Raw genomic sequence first — 20,291 nt, 5'->3', positions numbered from 1 at the left:
ACGGCACAGATCTCCTTTGCCTATTGCAGATCCACAATATGCTTGATGAACCTAGGATACCAGAAGTTCGCGCGAGCTTCCCCGGGCAAGGTTTCACCTGGTATTGGCGGACACTGACCACCCACACCCTCGATATATAAACATCACGGCCTCCCACGATGGAAATACTTCAACTTCTAATCCATTGATCCATCAAAAACATCTGCCCATCTCACCACCACAATGCAGCAGTCTCAAATGTCCCTTCGAGCCGCCGCTCTGTTCGGCTTGGCTACTCTCCAAGGTGTTACTGCTCACCTTGCTGCTTATACTCCTGGAATGTTCTGCCCCGAGGTATATATTTATGATTACTAAGATTTTATATGGTCGACAAAGGCTAACATATTCCACAGAACTCTTACAAGGGCCCTCTCACGAATTTTACCGACCCCAACCACGTTGTCTTCGACCCTCTCTTCAACCTGCAGCAGGACAGCTGGTTTCTGTCCAAGGGCCGCAACTGCTGGCTCGCACCACCAACTGGTATCTGGGAAATCCAGGCCAACTCAGTCATCCAGGTCCCATGGGCCAACTGGCAGAACTCCACGGGCTTCTATGCTGACGGAAAGGAGCAAGACCAGCGCCCCCAGCCTTTCTCAGTCACGAACCCTGCCGTCGTTGCCGCCGGTCTGGTCTCATCCTCTGGAGGCATCAACAGCCCCAACCTGCACGCCGGTAACAAATCCACTGCTGCTGGTACTGCTGTTGCCATTGCCTACAAGTCCAACATCTACGATGTGAAGATGGAGGACTTTGTTGTCTTTACCACCGCTCCTCAGACTCCCTTTGAGCGTCTGGTTACCTACGATATTCCCAACCTGAAGGCCTGTGAGGAGTGCCTCTGCGCCACTGTGTAAGTAATATATATACAAAACTTGGAATAAAAGCTATTATACTAACAGTCTTTACTTAGTTGGATTCCCGATGGCTATGGCCAGCAGAACATGTACCAGGCTCCCCACAAGTGCAAGATTATCAACCCCAAGGGAGGCCAGCAGCCCAAGACTCCTTCTCTGGTTCCTGGCCCCAATGTTAGAGGACCTAAGCAGATGATTGCTGCTTTCCAGGCGAGCGGAAACAACGTTCAATGGAAGAATGGCCAGAAGGTGCCCACCTACACCTCCAGGATGGGATTTACTGCCGGTGCTCAGACCGATATCTTCTAAAGGGCTTGCAGGCTGCAAGACCCTTTGGAGCACAAAACAGGTGCATGTTTTTCTATGAGGGAAAGCAAAAGGCCCCTCGTTTCTTGTTTTCTTGTAGTTCTTGATGAAATATTTGCTCTGCTAGCATAGAGAGATTGTACATGGAATTTCCTCTCGTATATAACTTTAACTGTAGATTTGGCATAGGTACTATAAGGATAGCATCATTGGATTTTGTTATTATAATTCACAAACATCTGAGTAAGCTCACAATTCGAACTACCAGTGTGCTACACTCAATAATGTACCTGCTGAAGAAGCTTACACTAGTTGCACACTCTTTACTTCCCATTACTAGAAAAGTGTCATCTTTGATCGTCAAAATGAGGGGACGAGCTCAAGTCTAGGTCTATTAAGACGGTCAATATCAGCTATAAAATTTATATCCATGAGACAGCTGATAGTATAAGAGTGTGCCTTATAAAAGACGATTAAAATAGATGTGCATTGACAACATGAAAGTAAGAGAATGGATAGGATCATAATCATTCCCATCTAGGTGTTCTCTTAGGCCAGCAGCAATAAGCAGAGTATTGAGAGACTGGACTCGAAAGATCGCCCAAATAGATGTGGTTTATTCTGATGCTTAATATCGCATCAGACATAGCCAATTGCTTCGCCGCGGCATCAGCTGTGTTTTTGACGTCCAACTCAGCCGCCGTTTTCCATGCACAAGGAAGAAACCGGTAATCAATTAAAACGCCTTCGAACAGACGGGCCCGAACAGTGTGAGTAGCATGTAACCATTTTTACTGTATATAAATTTCCTAGTGTTTTGCCCAAACTGTAAATTGGTGACCTATTAGAGAGGTGTTCTGTCTAAGCAGCCGCCTGTTCAAAACCCTTACCCTGTTCGACTACCGACTATGACTGCATCCAAGGAGCACAAGTGGCCAAGACGGATAAAAAATTGCCGACATCGCAAAGACTATTCTCCCCATTGCACTGCATTGGTTTTGACTAAAAATGTTTGTTCTAGACGCCGTGAAAGAAAGATGATTCTATCGGTGATAGAGTACATGTATCGTTTGTGTACCAAGGTTCACCACTGCGCAATCGATGGACAAAGAGGGATATCAATTCACAGTGACAATGCCTAGAAACATGTACTTATTCTCCAAGTAACAGGGCTAATTACATGCATTTAAACTAACAACAAACCAACTGCCACGCAGCACCTAGACACGGCACCTATAATAGTGCTGCCGCTGCTAGGAACGGCAATCCAACGACCCCTGCCCAAAATTACATCAGTCTTTATCGATAAGATTGTCGGCCAGCTTGTCCTCAACACCAGCACTTTTTATAGCCGACATTGTCTCTTTCAAAAGTTACACACTGCAATATCACAATGCTAGACAATAGACCATGTCGCAATTCCTGTCCATTATAGGGTGGTCCTTCCTCCCCAACGTAAGTCACTCAACCCATTCTACGCCACACTTTGACTGCGCACGCGACCCCAAAAGCACCAGGCAGCTAACTCTCAAGAAAACGTAAAACCACAGATTGCCACATCGTGGATCCAAACCATCTACTATGGCCTCACAATCCGCGCCGGCGACCCGAAACCGGCTCCCGGCAGCCCGCGGTTCAACAGCCACCGCCGCAACATCCACGTGCTCGTCGTAACGCTCTACCTCGCCTACACAATCTACGAGGCCGACTTCGAGCTTCGCCGCCAGGGATCCTTCTACACCGACCTGGGCGTGCCCTTCTCCGCCACCGACCGCGACGTCAAGTCTCGCTTCCGCCGGCTCGCGGCCCTGCACCACCCGGACAAGACGGGCAGCGTCGCCGCCGACTCGGCCTCTTACTTCATCCACCTCAAGGCTGCGAGCGACACGCTGCAGGATGCCGCCAAGCGCTTTGCCTACGAGCGCTTCGGACCCGAGACGGTGGCCTGGCAGAAGTGCGTCACCATCAGAGACTTTGTCACGCGGGGTGTCTTCTCGGGCATCCTACCGCACTATGGCGTCGCGGCCGGGTCGATATATGTCTTGGGCCTGTTGGGATACATGGACTTTGGCAAGTTCTACCGCTGGCTCATACTCTTGACGCTCTGTGTCTTCGAGATCCACGCTGTTACTCGACCAAACTTCCCGACGCTGCTCGACGGCCTCAACTTCATCTTCTCGCACACGGCTACTCACCCGCCGTACCTACCGTATCAACTGATACAGCTTACACGCAAACTCACTATAACTATATACATTGCCCTGTCGCAAATCGGCCCGCTGTTGGTAATGGACGCATCGCCATCGAAGCGATCTCTCGGAGACGAAGACGAACTACTGCGCCAGGGACTGACTCGTCTAGAAGCCATCGCCGGCCAGTTCGACGTCGATGCGACGAGGCTAATGGACATGGAGATGGCGCCTTTCAAGGGAGATGCCGAGGCTACTTCTAACCTGCAAGGAAAGATGAGAGAGTGGCTGGTCCAAAACACAATTCGAGCTGATCCCATGGTCCGCGACGCCCTGGGCATGTCATTGAGGAAGCGGCGAGTAGACGTTCCAGCCGGCGCAAGGGGAAACCGATAAGAGTCTTGTTAAATATTGGAAATATGTAGAATAAGCGTAGTGTATTTCAAATTTTATAAATGGGATTTCTATCCTTGCAAAGGTCCAATAATGAGTTTTGACTCGATTAGTCAAGAATGCTTGAGACTTAGCTACCTAGATAGATAGCCGTCTTCTCTTTCCAAACTTCAATATGTGCTCGTGTATGTAAATGTATATGCTGAGAAAGCAGTGTATCTATACCTCCTTTTTAAAGGTGTTGACCAATATTCTAATAAAGACCAAAAAGCGCCTATAACCGTTGTGCCCCGCGTGTTTCAATCGGAATCAAACACATGGCCACAAACGCTGCCAGTATCAAAACAGCAGACATATAGATTGGTGTCGTCGAGCCGTCTCCAGGAATATTCGCCGCAATAAGCGGAGCCATCAAACCCGTCAATCGATTAAGGAAGCTGGCAACTCCAGTGCCTGCACCCCTAACAGGAGCTGGAAAAATCTCGGGCGTAAAGGCATATAGGACGCCATACATGATGTTCTGCGCAAAGGCTTCTATGCAAGAAAAAACGAGCTGGGCGGTGGATGTGGTGCCATATGCGGCAAAGATGAAGAGGAATACTGCTGAGACGACGGTAGAGCCGGCTAGAGTGCCGCGGCGGCCCAAGAAAGGAGATGAGTGGTCGACCAGATAAGCAGCGAGGAGGCTGCCTGGGATGCCCATTACCGATGTGATGGCGTAATTACGATATGTGGTGCCGGATATGGCTGATGTCTCGTCTTGCATGGCCTCAGTTTGCGAGTCATCGCTGTGATGAGAAAGGTACTGGGGTAAAAAGGCGTTGAAAAGCGGGTATCCTATGCATGATTATGATTAATTATTTTCTTTTGATTCAAAACGAGAGTCAGAAATTTACCCATTCCTATAGTGGCCCAGCAAATCCAGATAAGAGTGGTGGCCAAAGCCAGCGTCTTGGTCTGAAAGAGTGGCCGTATCCTCTCGCCCGAGAACCCCTTGAGCTTCTCTTTAAAGAGATTGGACCGCGGGGCGGAGGACATTGAGTATCGCTGGTTGTTGGGACTGGATTGCTCAGGATCCTCAGCCGCGACTTGATCTAGAATTTCTGAAGTGAGCCACGTCTTCGCACCGTTCCGATAGGCGATACCGTGGACGACGGCAACGGCTTCATTCTGGCGACCCTTGTTGAGAAGGAATTTTGGTGACTCAAACATGTGAAAGAGAAAGAATCGGATACAGAACATGGCAAAGGTGATGATGCCAATGGTCATGATGAAGTAACGCCACCCAAGGTTTACAGGCCATTGCGCAATAAAGAACCACGCCGCGAGTGAAGATACCAGTTGCCCAATAGGCCACCATACGGAGAGTAGCGTGAGCAGAGAGCTGGAGGCGTCCGGCAGGAATTCGAGAAACAAGGCGCCATCAACAGGTAGATTTCCACCAACACCAAAGCCAAATGCAGCGTATAGGAAGCACACGGCCCCCCAGCTTCTGCCGTACGCAGCTAGGATGCCGAAGATGCTAGTAATGAGCAGCGTCATGTTGAATGCAATTCGGCGGCCAAAGACGTCTGATCCTATCCCCCACAGGAAACTTCCGAGGGAGAGACCTACAAAGCAAGCGCTTGTCGTATACCTGACTGTCTTTTCCGGTATTTCAAACTCCGCTGACAGTGACGGTAGAGTTAGCGAAACGCCCTATATCGTTGTTAGTGATGTTTGTAAACTAGTGGCGACTTTTACCAGTCTCATCCGGCATACCTGTAGCCATAAACTAGACGTTGCATGTTAGCCAGCTGATTCCATATATAATAAGAGAGAGGGTACCAATCTTCCTTACTTATCAGCAAACCACCCGAAGCCACACAGGATAAAAAGCTGCCAATTATACCGTCCCATGCCAATATCCTGAATCGCCTTGTTGATGAGCTTGGATTTTACTATTATCGGTTTAGCGGCGGTTCCCTTGTCCAGTTTCAATCAACACTCACTCTCATAATCTGTCCATTCCCCTCGCTTGCCTTGCCTCATCTGCGCCCTCAATCCCTCAATGGTGTACTCGGCCGCGTTCATCAGCAGCATGCCCTCCCCCTGATCGTCCTTTGCTGAGCCCACATCGTCCTCATCGTCTGCACTTTCGTCCTGAGTCTCAAATTCGACTCGCCCAACCCGCGCCGAATGGCTGTGAAGATGCGCCTGTTCCAGGGAAATCAGAACTCCGTCGTAGTTGTCCACCGACTCCGTGCGCCCCAGCCTAAACTGCCATGAGACCATGATTAGAGAGATTCAGTCGCGCCGGCGCAACCGAGATATGAAAAGACCAAAAAGTATTATAATGTCAACTCATTTAAAAAGCGCCGCTTGTCAACTGTATGTCATACGGCCATCCGATGGAATAAAGAGAAGAGAAGAAGCCCGTGAATGTCGGGAAAGCGTAGAGATAAAAGCGACCCCGAATCACGGCTGGGTGATGTGGAATCACGCTTCCGATTTGACGTCGGGTTAGGTAATCCGTAATCCGACGCAAGGGGCGTTTTTGACGACGGTGGAGGCCGAGAACGGTGTAATAAGACACTGTGATGGCATCCAGTGAGTCTCAAGCAACACGTGGCCCTATTGTTTACGGCCAAATCGTCAATAGTCAGACAGGGATCCCTGAGATACAGGGGAAAGTCTCAGAAAGAATGAAGAGGAGAATAAAGAGAAAAAAGAAGAGCGAGGCGCAACGACGAGCGTGGACGAAGATGAGATTGACGTGATCGACACCAGATGACAGTTTAGTCATTAGGGGAGCATGAATAGCGAAGCAAGGCGCCCCGTGCACTCGGTCCTGCCGCTCTCTGCGCCAATCACAGCGGGCTTGGGCGCTATTTTAGTCGTTGCTAGTGGCCTGGGGAGTCTTCAGCGTGTTGATGTGGTGTAAAGTCGTGCCCCATACGGCGCAGATGCGTCACACGAGATCTCACTGCAACTCTATATAGATCCCGAGACTCCCAGGATTTACGAGCATTATTGAAATTGCCATGTACTTATGGTCAGGCCTTGAAAGGATGCAGATGATAATCCATTTCTTCAGGGTTTGGCAGGGTTTAACCTGGATTTGAACAGGCAGCCAGTGTTTCAAGAGCCAGATCCGCATCCCCGCGTATAAACCATCGTCCTATGTGGCGTCATCAAATAGGCAGAGGTTGCATGTGTGTATACTTGGAGATTCACGGCATGAGCCATATGGTATACATTTCCTTTGCCCATTTTAAATGTCTGCCATTATCAAATATCTCTAGGGAGGGAGATTATCACCCTTCAAAATTCAAGGAAATAAACCATTACGCAAATCATTGACCATGTGTTAGGTCATCATCACAAGTCGTAATCCCGAATCCGCGAGCTCTCTGCCCGTGTTGAAACACCAACCTGCGGTGCTCGGGTATATATCTTAACTCCAACGGTAAACCAAGATGCCCAAAAAGTCGATCTTACACACGAAATCCTAGAACTCTCCATCTAGGAGCATCTCTTAATCCTCATCGTTATCTTCATCGCTAGTTGCCTCAATGTTGGACTTGTCCGACTTGGATTTCTTCTTGTTCGTAGAGACGCTGGGCTCTTCAATGTCCATTTCGTCCGGATCCTCGACATCTTGGCCCTTTGCCCGTAGCGCCGCGTTGATACCGGGGGCCGCCTTGAGGAGAGCAAGATACTGCTCGACGGATAGCGAAATGCCCTTGCGCCGTAAGTCAGCATTTGTGCGCTCTAGCATGGCTGCTTCGGGGGTCCCCAGAACGCGATAGGCTTACCTTTTTGCCTGGGAGCGTTTTCCCATCCTTCTCGTAGTACTCGCGGATGTTGACGAAACATAGCTTCTTGAACTCGGAGACTCCTACACGTCGTTTGTTTGACAACTGTTCCAGGTCAATGTGTAAGCCAGAGCGCAAAACAATTTGACCAGCCGTCATATCGCACCTCCCAAAACGGATTTCCATCGTCATCTTTGCCATCAGGCGCACTGGCAGCGGCGGCGCTCTTATTCTTCTTCGAGGCAGAGGTTCTGGGGACCTCGTCTTCGCTGTCGCTGCTCGCTCGTCGCTTCTTCGTCGTTGGAGGCATGTCTTTTGGGGATATAAGCGTAATATCTCTAACCCAGAAGCTTGATCGTAAACGAGGGATCGTATTTGCGTTTGCGACCCAGATCAGATCAGCCAGGCCAGGGACGGGAGTTGAGGAATGCTCGCTACGGCGCGTGGAGTAACTGAAGCGGGCCGGGCGCGTTTCGTTTAGGCGTGGTTAATGGGCACTTTAGGAGCTGGAGAGCTTCAGGCGGGGCAGCCACTAAAGCTCACGTGAGGACTGGACTTGCCACTGCATTCCAGAGCTGCGTTCAGTTGGGCAAGTCTGTTGCTTTTCTAGCTAAATCATTCATTATTTACATGTCAAGAAAAGAAAATCGAGCAATTGGCTTGGAAATGGCCCATCCTCAGTTTTGCATCCTCCTATTCCCCCTAACAGGCGCTGCTCCTTCAGCTCTGCTCAAAAAGAATGCAGAGCGCGTGCTGGAAACCAGGGGTTGAGAATCAGTGGAGGCCGGAGCTCCAAATTTAGAGGTAGATGCGACATCGACCCGCATTTGTCCCCTAAAAGGAGAATTGTGGGAGCAGCCTCATCAGATTGATCTTATCCTCCATACCGGTGCATACGAAATACGGAGTCGGCGGAGCATCCGAGTCTTTCCCTTGCACCACGCCATATACATAATACTGCTGCTGCTACTGTACGATTGCCAACACTGGGCAGCAGTGGCTTCAACCGCGCATTTCATCTGCTTCTACCAGACCCTCTCTCTTTTACATCTTACGGCGGGATTGGCGCTTACTTGTCATGTTTTCTGCTGCTCTCCGACACCACATCACGACACGCTGACGACACAGAGACACCGGCTTGTTGGGGTCAAGCCAGTCGAGGAGCTCAACCCCAATGAGCTCAATCGCAACTGGCCTTGCGCAGCGTCGCGACGACTCCGCCGAGCAGGCCTCGGCCGACGCCACGAGTCGAGTCGGAACCACACACGCAAGCGACGTCGCGCCGCCAGACTACAATAATAATGATGACGACGATTACGAGTCCAGGAATTTAGCATGCGAGTCTAAGCCTCTGTTTTCCGGCGCCAATGAGGGCAATCAGGTGGCCCCCGAAGTCACCTTTGCCTCGCGAGCCATCCAGTTCTTTGCGACAGCGACGCCGTCAACCCTCGCGGGGCTAGGCGTGGGAGTCTCTGCGGTGACTTATGCTGTTCTGGGGCGGCTTGGGCTTGTGCTGATAGGAGCATTCGGCGGCGTGGTCTCCTTCATCATCTGGGAATCGAAGAACCCGGAGCTGGCAAAGGCCATTCGCGGCGAGGAGAGCAACAAGGTGCTAGACAGAGTTTGGGCGGATCTGACGGCTGTGCGGTCGCTGGAGACGCCGGACGATGAAGATGAAGACCAGAGTCGCATCAAAAGCTTCGACGAGTTTCGCCCAGAGACAAAGGAAGCGCTGAGTGGTTTAGTCGATGCGATTATCCAAAACTACATCAAGTGGTGGTACAGTCCACTTGTGCCTTCGGATCACGCTTTTCCTCTCGCTTGCCGCAAGTCAATCACGTCTTTTGTCTTGGCGATATCGAACCGGATGACTCGTAAGCGACCGGCCGACGCTTTCCTGGACCTCCTGACCAACTCAACTTCCATGATAATCGTTTTTCTTTCTGAATTGGCGGCTGCATTTTCCGCCCTCCCGCCCGATGCGAATTTGAACGCTGCCGATACCATATACAACTATCTCGCCGAGAATCCCGACTCTCGTCTTGCGAATCTGCTAAACCAGAGGCAACAAGCAACAAAGTTCAAGATGATATCCGAAGATATGCTTGGATTCCTCGACAAGAATGCCTACAACTGTGATCCGGCGCGAATTTTCTTGCGGGAGATTCTCGCAAATTCAGTATTCGAGCAGACTCTGCAGCAATGCAGCAGGGCCGAGTGGATCAACGGATGGATCGTGTATCTCTTGGAAGCAGGCGAGCCGAATCTGAACCAAGCAATTGATGTCGGCATGCAGACTGGCCGCGATGTGGCCAACAACGTCTTTGCCGACTTGGATGGCAACGTTGGTAATGTTGGCATTGCGAAGCCCCGACGTGGTAGCAACGACCAGGGCCAGACTCGTCGCAAGGAAACTTCACACAAGAAAAAACTAAGCAAAGCAGACGAGGAACTAGAGGGAGCCATGGAGGAAATGAAACGAATGAATGCCATGATTGCACAAGATGAAATCCGACGGAAAAGGACCTCCACGTTGACTGAAGCATCTGAACGGTCAAAGCAGAGCATGGATATGGCATCTCGAGATACGGATACTCAGAAGAACGAGGAAGCATTTTCGCCGACATCCAACAGATTCTCGCCTCGAGGAGCATCAGTAGACGGCGTCTCGTCCAAGAGCGATACGGTTTACACGCCCCATACGCCGCGATCTACAGCTGATTCCGTCAGCCAAGAATCATCTCCACAGGAAAACAAAGATCAACAGTCATTTACAAGTTTCGATCAGATTGTCCCGCCGGGCCAACCAGTAGTGGATGAAGAAGAGGCACCGAAAAAGGAGCCTCTTACTTTGCATAACGCTTCATTCACACTAAACGACGATGGCTCGGGCGACACGGGAAAGATTCGAAACAAGCCTACTATAGACTATCTGATTCAGGTGGAGCCGTCTTCTTCTCACTATCCTGGTTGGATGATTGTAAGACGGTATTCAGATTTTGAGACGCTTCACGAGATTTTGAGACGAATTGCTACCGTATCCGGCGCCACTGCCTTCATGGAGCTCCACAAAGAGCTACCAAGCTGGAAGGTTCACACCCGAGAGTCGCTTCGAGGTGAACTGGAGAGATATCTACGAGATGCTTGTTGGTATCAAGCCTTGGCAGAAAGCGAGGGAATGAAGCGATTTCTCGAAAAATCACAGGGGCACACGCATGGCAACTCCAAATCGTTTGGCTGGGAGACTGTGGGCAAGAACATGCTTGAGGTGCTATCCATTGGCCCCAAGGGAGCTGTAGAGGGTGGAAAGACTCTTGTCGGCGGCGTTAGTGGTGTCTTTGGTCACTTTGGCGGCCTGGGACGAAAGTCGACCACCCAGTCCATCGACCTTACTCCCCCGAATCCAAACCGGTTATCTACATCATCGATTACGGGCAGCCGGGTTGATAGCATTGCGCGATCACCTGTGAGGTCGGAACGCGCCAGTCTTGATAGCCAGAGGTCGTCTGTCATTGCAACCCAGCCGGGCAGAGTAGAGCGAATGCCAAGCTTCGTCCAATCCCCCAACAACAGCGAGACAGATTTACGGCTGAGCCAAAGAGGTAGAGTTGACTCCATTTCTACTTCAGTAAGCGCTCGACAGAGCAGAGAGCACAGCAGGGCTTCTAGTTTGGCCGCTCTCCGTTCACCGTCGTCGATAAGCCTGGACTTTACAAAGCTTCCGCCGCCGCCAGATGAGATTAGCGATGACTATGAGTCGCAGGCAAACGACTTTGAAGCCAAGTTGCGTAGAAATGCGAGTTTCATGGAGGATCAGAGCCGTAGCAACAGCTCGCAAGCACTGAACCCATCGGCGTCCGCGCCGGCGTTATCGGGAAAGAAGAGTCCAGCGAAGCCTGCCCGGCAATATACCCAGCTTACGGAACCTGAAACCCGGGTGGCTGTTGAGCTCCTCTTTGCTGTCATCAATGAAATGTACACCCTTTCTTCGGCTTGGAACATCCGGCGAACACTCCTGACAGCTGCGAAATCGTTTCTGCTACGCCCCGGAAACCCTTCACTGCTGACCGTGCAGTCTCTTATCCAGTCATCAGTGATAGACGCCAACACGTCCGACGCAGGGATCGCGACAGGGTTGCGTAAAATACGCGAGAATACCATGCCCACGGAGCAGGAGCAAGAATCCTGGCCGGCCCAGTTGACGGACGAAGAGAAGAGAGAGCTGGCCGTAAAGGCGCGTAGGCTGCTGATACAGAGCGGGGTGCCGGCCGCGCTGATGGGCGTGATGGGGCAGTCGGCCACGGGCGAGGCCCTCGGGCGTGTGTTTGACTGTTTGCAGATTGAGGAGGTTGCCAGGGGATTGATTTTTGGCCTAATACTGCAGGCAGTGAGGGTTCTAACGCATTGATTACGCATTTCTTAATTATTTTTGGTACGAAAATACGAAGTACGGAACTACGCCACCTGAAGCTATTGGCAATGGAAGCGGGACGGAGATTATAACGCGGCATATGAAAGATTTCTGATAACGGGGAAACCACTGGGAGGGATATCCGGGGACAATTTCTTCTTTCGTTCTATACATGATGGGAATAAAAGAGTGCGGAAACATGATTAATCTTTGGTTGCTCTTTATAGTAGTGTTCCCCCGGAAGAGTATTGGATGAATGATTGGGATGCGGTTTTTGCTACTGAACCCCCCCCTTTTTTTTTTTTTAGCCCTGGGTGTAGACGGACTCTTTCACGATGGGATGAGGCGTGTGTGCTTGTCTTATTCTCTTCAACATACTTACCTACAATATCACTTTTGAAGCAGTCATGTAAAATTAGTGTGGCCCTGCCTTTTTTCATTCCATTTTCTTAATCGTTAGAAAGAATAGTTGTAATATGATTAGATGGGCAGACGAAGCTCTTGTTCCAACCCTTATTCCATTCCCTTTTCATGTCCCTTGTGTCTACTCTATTCACATTCCTCCATCTCGGAAAGAAAGTAGGGTTTATCGTATCGCTCGCAATCCGTCATCCCGCGCTTGCGGGACTTTTTCCTTCATCCTCCTTTACAACCAGCGAGGTGTGATTCTTTCGCTTACTAGCTGCGATATTTTGGGGGCCCGCGGAATGCAACTCGAGTATACGCGCGCAAAAAAAAAAAAAAAAAAAAGAGGGGGGTTTAGCAACGAAACCTCGTCTGTATATACCGAGAGCATGCCGAATACTTCGGGGTCTGGATCATTCGCCGGGTTCCTTGTATCCGCGGATCGGCAATTGATCACTTCTTTGAGGAAGAGGGGGACATTTATCTCATGCTGCAAGTGTGCCAGTAGCCCAGGAAGTGTAAGACCCTTGGCTGCCTTATACCTCTTTCTACTTCCCCCAAGTTTCTCTATCCATTATCTAATTTGAGGTAAAATGTAGGCTTCTATGAAGAAATTAGGGAACCTGCCAGAACAAAAGGGCCCTGCCTTGGTAAAGCGACGATTGTCGACGCCGTTTTGCTGCGTCATGCATTACAAGCCCCCGGTGTCCAAGATTAAGACGAAAAAAAAGTCCCCTTTTGGTGTATATTTCTTTTGGGGAGTGGGCCAGATAAAGAGGAGAAAGAAGGGCAAAATAGGAAGTTTCTTGCAATACCTGCTGAATGCTTATCCCTCAAACCCTCAAGGTTCATATGCAGCCATCTAGTATTTCATTTATCTCTTATTCCCCCCTTCCCAAATCCAGGGGTTCTCCATATTCGCCTAAGAAAACAAGAACAAAAAGGGATTAAATAAAGACACTACTGGGGAAAAAAAAAACCATACGCATGTACTACTTTTGCAGTAAAATAGCAGCAAACAAAACAGAGAAAAAAGGTACATGTCATTTTCTGTCAATTTCTCGCCTGGCATCAATATCATGCACCTCCCTGTCAAAAGCCCCCATTTAGCTGCCAACGGGGGTCCATCCCGGCCACATTCCGACCGTTTTATTTTGGTACTACTTTTTTTTCCTGTTTCTTTTCTTCGTTCTTTTTTTTTTTAAATTATTGTTTTTTTTTTCCCCAGCTTTTTTTATTTCTTATTTTAAATTTTTTATTTTTATTTCTCCTCTTGCTTATTCCCCCCTTGTCAGCTCAAATCTCTGTGCCCCCTGCCTTTGCCCAAGTTTTGCCTACTCGGAGGTCTCTCGCCCTTGCAAGCTTGACCAATTACCAAGCAAAGACGACAACCTACGAATAATCAAATCACCATCTCCATCCAAGCCTGTACGAAGCACAATTAGGCTAATGCAGGATGCCATCACAATCAATGATTCCCCTGTCTATCGTCATCTCCATCTTCGCTCACTTCTTCCATCTTCTGAACCTCCCGCATACTGCCTCCATGTAAGTATACGGCTTCATTTCCCAGCCACGTATACTCGGGATGATCACCATCATCCAGCACTTTGCATCCATACGCTGCCACTATCGCACTCTCCTCTCCCCTCTCCCTACCTTATTATCTTTAAACTCGCCTCGCATCCCGCTAACCCGTCCTCGTACACCGGCCCCCCGGAGCTCTGGCCCCTTCCGGCATCAGATCCTCCACTCCACCACTCCCGGCCTACCGTTGAAACCGCCACGTTTGCACCTCTCTCGTGTCTATAATGTCTTGGCCTCGTGTGTCTACGGAATAGTATCGCGGCGCCTAGTGCCTAGAACAGTACAGTCGTGTATGCGGGGAGAGCGTTCTAGAGCCTCTCCTCACTATCTCCCAGCTAGCAAATCGTCTAGAATACTACTCAATATCCGAGTTGTCAATAGCCAGCCCCATAGTATTGGTATCCGGTAGCTAGCCACTTACCCCTTGCAGTCAACAGAGCACTAATGTAGGTACCTCCTGTGAGTGATGGCAACCACTGCTATCGCTTTCTGTGAGAAATGATGCCTCGCTTCGCTTGCATGCATGCACATGCATATACCTGGGCGTACCTACATGTAGGTATCGCCTATGCAAACCAGCCCACTCATGCCGGTAGTACAAGTAGATGTGGCATTTCCCCTCGTTCAGGTAGCATTACCGTTCGAAAACTCCCCAGCCACCGTACAGCTTATTCTTATTTGGTATCTAGTACGGGGTTAGCAGTAAATAGTATCAGATACTAGTACGTAGTAGCAGTGCCTGCATAGGCATCGACGTAGCATCGGATGCAATGCAAGGCTACGCAGGCCCAGCTCGTCACTTGACAAGCGCCACAACACCAAATACCGCAAAGTCACTGCAGCATCATGAGCCAGCCTGGTTCATCTATATGCTTCATCGTGGCGCCTCGCTTGGCTCTCCCTCTCCTGCTAGGCGAGCGCGGTGCTGCATTTACCTTGTTCCCCGTCCCGTTCCCCCTCTTGCTAGACGCTTTTTGTGAGGATTTACGACCCTTCAGCTCGGTTCAGTGCAGTTCCAGGTTCAGTGCAGTTCCAGCTTCATCAACCGTGATTGCCGGACATGCTCCGGAGGATTCGAGGGTCGCGGATGACACACGGAGAGACCAGCAGAACTCGAAGCGAGGGCGCGGCAGAGTCAAGATAGTATACCGGCATGTAGTTTGACAGGCCGAGAGCTTGAAGCTCGACGTGATGGCGTCAGTATCGCACCACCCACTTGCTTCGTACAGATAGATACATATCCGAATCTCGAGACATGCGGCTGAATCCAACCCTTGGTCGGCCGACCTGAGGCAAGACTACCTACCGCCGCCGTGTCTGCAGAAGCATTAGTCATGATGCAGATCCCCATCACCGGCCAAAGTGGATTCCAATGTTTTGATTTGATAGAAGCCCTGTCTGGCATTGTCTGCTGCTGTCTATCTAATCGTACAAGTAAAAAGTTACAAGTATTCATACACTGCTTTCATGCATCAAAATACCAACGCTTTTGTTCCCGCTCCAGCCGTCAGCCGCCCCGCTGGTTGTTTCGTTTCGCATGCCTAGACTTCGCTCGTTTCAGAGCCTTGGAGGTACCATCACGGTCCCCCTCCTTGGCGTATTCGAGAACCAGACTATCCCTGCTAGGCTGCCTCAAACAAACCAGCTGTGATACCCAACAAAGAAATCGGAGATTTTCCCTCCAGCCGCGAAGGCTTAATATAAACTAAAAATTATGAATGGCAAAAGAATAAAAAATAAAAAAAGAGGTAGTAACAGCAAGAAAATTAAAGAAAAAGAGTAAGTCACAAAAGGAAGAAGTGAAGATAAGTGAAGTGAACATGAAAGAAAGATAGAAGGTGAACAAGAGTGTCCAGGTAGAGCGAGTGACAGCCTGAAGATGGGCAAAATATGATAGGTAAAATTCCGCAATGGCATTTCCGCTTGCCCCGGACAGTGTCCAGCCATGCATGACAGACAGGTCGCAATCGCATAGCGATGATGGCGTCAATCGGCCAGCCACTGATGCATAACGTTTGAACTATGCAGAAAACAAATAATGAGCTGATACTCCGGATACTTATGCAACGCTAGGTATGGAGGCTGTAAACGAGTGACTGGTGTAACAACAAGAGAAAACAAGGTTCATGGCCGGGTATCAAATGGTCTAGGCTCGCAACCAAGATGCATTCATGTAAAAGAGCGACAAGAAGATGATAAATGGCGAGGCGAAAGAGGGCGAAAAACTCATGATAGTATCGATAGGAAGAAGAGGGCTTATGTTGGTTTGAAAACTGCACTCGTTAAGAAGATTTCCGGTTCTTTCGGTGGCAGGTCTTTGAGAGGAGGGACTGGTGCGAGCGGAGAAGGAGCAGCAGACATGACAGAGAATTTCGAGGTAGCGGCTGGGTTGAAGAATTGTAACATTGGCGAGGGAGCAAGGGTTGGAGAATCTGGTTGGGCGCTACGCCTCACATTGCTCCTCTGTTGTTCATCCCTAGGCTGTAGCAGAGATCCGGGCTGATCTGCATCAGGCTCCGGCATGGCATTGTTCATCTTGTAGATCTCATCTTCCACGTCGGTCAAGAGAGCAAAGAGCTCATCGCCAGCGTAGATGCGGATGCTCTCTCCGGCAGAGCTCTTCACAGTGGATTTTCGAGCGAGGCCGTCCTTGTCCTTGTCCTTGTCTTCCTCTTCAGCCTCCTCAACGGCTGGCAGCTCGAAAATCATGCTTGGTACTTGAGCCACCACGCACACAGGCGGCGGTGAGGCACTTTCGGGACGGCTAGTGAAGGTGGTCTTGACCGGGCTTCGAGGAGGCGTGGCGATATCCTGAATAACGGGTAGCTGCACCGGTGATGGTGTCTCCCGACCAACAGAAAGTGTTGCGGCTGCGGCGATGTGCTCAAGGAGCTTCTGCCGAACGCGGGTACGTCTGTTCTCGGCTCTCTCCAGCTTATCGATCCATTCATCAATCGAAGCATCGAGCTCTGCCAGTGCTTCTTCTTGTCTAAGCAGCGGCTCGGGACTAAATCGGGCCCCTCTATTTGGGGATCGAAGATATTGGCAGATGCGAGAGTGCAAACTACGTCGGCCAGCCCGCAAAGAGTTGTAAGTGCGTCGAAGGTATTCTGCTTTTTGATCTAGCCGGTGGAGTTCCTTGGATAAGCTTTCGACATCTTCAACCTGTAGCACTTCAAATCTCTCGACCTGGCCAAGGGCCTGTTGGTGAAGAATAGCCAAATCGTTGGCGCTCATCTGAGCAGCAGCCTTGAACGGTCTAATGCCCTGGGGAAGCTCCTCAAATGCGCGCTGCTCGGCACTCTTGGATCGCTTCTTTTCGCCGCAGCTCGGTTGGGAGTTGGAGTCACTCTTCTGGTGCGATTCGGCTCGTTTCCTTGGCCTGCCTCTATGCATGATACTGTGTGATTCGGAAGCAATTCGTCTATGGCCATGGCTGGATGAACCCCCTTCGGCTGGAGTAGCGCTCATTGGTGTACGGCATCGAGGTTCCCACTGTTTAATGGCTGGCTTTTTCTCCATGATTGGAGCTGAAGCAGGAGTCGGCAGAGTTGTGGCTGACGTAGCTTCCGTGCTCCCTGAATTAAGGCGGTCGCTGTTATCGGACGTGGAACTAAGAGGGCTCAGATACTGGTGGACACCCGTGTTCAGTGGTGGTGAGCTGTCAGCTCTGAGATGCGTATGTGAAGCGCTGCGCTTGACTTCCCGCACAAAGGTCTTGGTGTCCGGCTCGGGGATAACCAGGGGTGCGAGTCGTTTCGGCGAAGGCAAACGGGGAGGCTGAGAGTTCTTTGGTCGTCTCTTTACCTCAATCTGCTTCGGAGGTGCATATATCGCTCTGCCATGCGTCAAATTGAATACTTGTGGTGGAGCCATGTTCTGTTTGGGTCCATCCTCAGGAGCGCTGATGGATCGTTCTCGCACCGGTGGTCGACCCGGTATTGTCGCTTTTGCACAGTTAGAAATGAATTAGATGGTCAATGGATACAAGGCTTACGAGAGTCCATGGAAACCTCTTGGACCGTTGTCATCGGACCAAGATCCGGGATGGTGGCTTTTCGACGTCGGACAAGATTTGGCAGGCTCGCTTTGACTTTCAGTGTCGGAGTCGTAGCACCTGACCTGTCGTTGCGTTCGGACGTCTTGTTCATGGCGAGAGCAAAGGCTGTCTCGGGGTCCACCGATGTATTATTATTAAAGCAAGGCGATTGCCTTCCCTTGGGGAAGAGCTGGTATTTGCCTTGTCCGTCCTGCTGCATCTTTCTAGAGGTCGATTTTTCTTCTGGTAGAGCCGCCAGCGGCGTAGACTAGACAGGTATAAGCATAATGAATTGACCGAAATTGGGAAGTTGGCTTCTTACAACGGAAACCATCTGAAAAGCTGGCGAGAAAGGCCTTGGTGATGCACTCTGATCAGTTCCAGATATGCAGCCAGCAATGTGATTCATTACTCGTATGAATCAGCTTCGACGAGATGGACAGCTCAGCGTTCAATGTCACCGTGTAAGAGGGAAGACACAGTCATCCAGCTCCAAGTGAGATACAATTAGCAGTTCGTCTTAGACGAGAGCGCTATGAAATAACATCCCCAACCTTTCTACCATCCAGAAGGGAGGCGGGCGTTGGAACCTGGCGATGAGGATATATATCTACACTCCCGGCTAGATGGAGCCTGAAAGAAAGATGCATTGTATTTCAGATGAGGCCTAGGCTAGCGCAGCAAGCATGGATGTCTCCCATGTTCCTCCTCGCTTGCACCCGACTAGAAGGGGCTATCCACAGTGGCCAGGAGAAGGCCTGCGGACCCGAAGAGTTCTAGCTCGAGTGTCAAGGATATGGATATGCTTGAGGGGCTCCCTTCTGTGACACGGATGCAAATAGGACAGCACCGGACCTTGCTGGGGCCTGGTGGCTGTACAGGTGCCATGCCATGTTCCCACAGGGGTAGAATCTAGAGTAGAGCACTCCGTAGGCTCCGGCGGAAGCTTCAAAAGAGGGTTAGACGGCCGGACCCTGGTAGACGGACAGGGCCAGGAAATATTGTGAGGAGGAGCTGCTGCATGGCAACTAGGAGTAAAACGCTAGCCCCTAGGCGACGTTGACCCGTTCTTCAGGTCGAAGCGTCTTCCCCACCATGCTTGGCCGGTCCAGGATATCCTTGCCTGCCATGATGTTCGCCCGCACGAATCCGATCTGTCGGGCGATTGCGTTTTAGCACCGGTATTCGGTGACTGCTATAGCGAGGGGAAAAGATTGCAGTCGACGAGACGAGGAGAGAAGAGGAATACGGAGAGATAAGGCCCTGCCGATGGGTTGGTTAGTGGGGGTTTAGTTTCAGACGCCGGTGCTTGGTGAGAAGAGACGGGCTTTGGAGAGGCCAGGAGTGAGATACTGACTCCAACGAGCATCCCCAAAGGCTCAACAGAGCAGCAAAAGTATGCCTTACAGTGCGGTTACAAACACGCCTCGTTAAACATAGCAGCGGCACAGGAAAGATGAGGCTGGCGATGGCGAGGAAGACGCAATGCACGCACAGTTGGGGCAAAGCAGAGGGAAGAGAGGCAATGAGCTTCAGGCGTGGGATGGACAAGGCTTCGGACTGCACGTGCGCGAGCCCCTAGGGAGCCGTTCCGGTGACGCTTGCTTGACGACCTTCCCAAGACTGTATAGCATCATCACCCACAGGTGCACCGACAGCACAGAAATTATCAGACGAAGAATACGAACAGGTGTGTATTGTGTGCCATCAGAATCCAGGCGTTCTAGGCGTTGGCCACTCTCCACTCCCGCCTTGTCCATCACCGCGTTAGCGTGTCGCAGACTCAGCCTTCTCGTAACACGGCTCCTACTGCAACACACTTGCAGGTGTTACGAATGCGAGTCACCGGAGCGCATCTGCCGTGCCGTCGATAAGCCAATGCGCGTGTGCTCGTACCTGCATGGCGGCGGCGGCATATGCTTCACATTTCATCCGGTCTCGGTCGCAGAGGCGGGCACTGCCTGGTCATTGGGACGGGCTGCGATGTGATATTCTTTTGGCCCCAAGGACGCACTGCAGCCCCTGGAGACGGCTGCAGCCTACTTGTGCATCTTGTGTTTGTATCCTCCGTTGGATTTGCCTCCTTTACAGCCTCAACGCTACCCTATTGTGCTATTCAAGCTTCTTTTTTTTTATATAAATGATCTCTCCCACATCGCCCCCATCAGCGGCTCGGCTTTACGGGTGATGCTTCTCCAATGAGTATTTCTAATATTGACTTGACTAGGCATTCTCATTCTCTTCAACATCAGGCTACCATCATGTTGC

The 20,291-nt window shown here is 50.6% G+C and overlaps 7 protein-coding genes across 8 annotated transcripts; 4 read left to right on the top strand and 3 right to left on the bottom strand.

Annotated features, from left to right (window-relative positions):
• Positions 1-222: 222 nt before the first annotated feature.
• Positions 223-1,205, top strand: TrAtP1_003313 (uncharacterized protein; the record flags this gene model as incomplete). Its single annotated transcript, XM_014087823.2, has 3 exons — positions 223-333; positions 393-892; positions 953-1,205. 3 exons carry the CDS (start codon positions 223-225, stop codon positions 1,203-1,205), a joined length of 864 nt encoding a protein of 287 aa, XP_013943298.2.
• A 1,342-nt stretch (positions 1,206-2,547) lies between these two features.
• TrAtP1_003312 (uncharacterized protein) lies at positions 2,548-3,825 on the top strand. Its single transcript, XM_014087822.2, has 2 exons — positions 2,548-2,657; positions 2,753-3,825. The coding sequence occupies exons 1-2, from the start codon at positions 2,613-2,615 to the stop codon at positions 3,785-3,787; spliced, it is 1,080 nt and encodes a 359-aa protein (XP_013943297.1). The 5' UTR covers positions 2,548-2,612; the 3' UTR covers positions 3,788-3,825.
• Positions 3,826-6,703, bottom strand: TrAtP1_003311 (uncharacterized protein). Of its 2 annotated transcripts, XM_014087821.2 has the most exons (5): positions 5,776-6,703; positions 5,625-5,724; positions 5,546-5,558; positions 4,681-5,482; positions 3,826-4,621 (listed from the first exon to the last, which is right to left on the bottom strand). In XM_014087821.2, the coding sequence occupies exons 1-5, from the start codon at positions 6,056-6,058 to the stop codon at positions 4,059-4,061; spliced, it is 1,761 nt and encodes a 586-aa protein (XP_013943296.1). In that variant the 5' UTR covers positions 6,059-6,703; the 3' UTR covers positions 3,826-4,058. The 2 variants fall into 2 exon arrangements, with proteins under 2 accessions (XP_013943296.1, XP_065967910.1); XM_066111831.1 differs by having other exon boundaries at positions 3,826-5,482.
• A 598-nt stretch (positions 6,704-7,301) lies between these two features.
• On the bottom strand, positions 7,302-7,891 carry TrAtP1_003310 (uncharacterized protein; the record flags this gene model as incomplete). The annotated part of the gene is made up of 3 exons (XM_066111830.1): positions 7,302-7,508; positions 7,582-7,686; positions 7,748-7,891. The coding sequence occupies 3 exons, from the start codon at positions 7,889-7,891 to the stop codon at positions 7,302-7,304; spliced, it is 456 nt and encodes a 151-aa protein (XP_065967909.1).
• Positions 7,892-8,755: 864 nt separating this feature from the next.
• Positions 8,756-11,989, top strand: TrAtP1_003309 (uncharacterized protein; the record flags this gene model as incomplete). Its single annotated transcript, XM_014087820.2, has 1 exon — positions 8,756-11,989. One exon carries the CDS (start codon positions 8,756-8,758, stop codon positions 11,987-11,989), a length of 3,234 nt encoding a protein of 1,077 aa, XP_013943295.2.
• A 2,841-nt stretch (positions 11,990-14,830) lies between these two features.
• Positions 14,831-15,148, top strand: TrAtP1_003308 (uncharacterized protein; the record flags this gene model as incomplete). The annotated part of the gene is made up of 1 exon (XM_066111829.1): positions 14,831-15,148. The coding sequence occupies one exon, from the start codon at positions 14,831-14,833 to the stop codon at positions 15,146-15,148; it is 318 nt and encodes a 105-aa protein (XP_065967908.1).
• A 1,092-nt stretch (positions 15,149-16,240) lies between these two features.
• TrAtP1_003307 (uncharacterized protein) lies at positions 16,241-18,432 on the bottom strand (the record flags this gene model as incomplete). Its single annotated transcript, XM_014087819.2, has 3 exons — positions 16,241-17,931; positions 17,982-18,291; positions 18,346-18,432. 3 exons carry the CDS (start codon positions 18,430-18,432, stop codon positions 16,241-16,243), a joined length of 2,088 nt encoding a protein of 695 aa, XP_013943294.2.
• Between the last annotated feature and the right edge of the window lie 1,859 nt (positions 18,433-20,291).

This window comes from Trichoderma atroviride, chromosome 2 (genome assembly GCF_020647795.1).
Source record: "Trichoderma atroviride chromosome 2, complete sequence".
In the NCBI taxonomy this organism is placed as follows: domain Eukaryota; kingdom Fungi; phylum Ascomycota; class Sordariomycetes; order Hypocreales; family Hypocreaceae; genus Trichoderma; species Trichoderma atroviride.
This window is presented reverse-complemented; position numbering and strand designations above follow the sequence as displayed.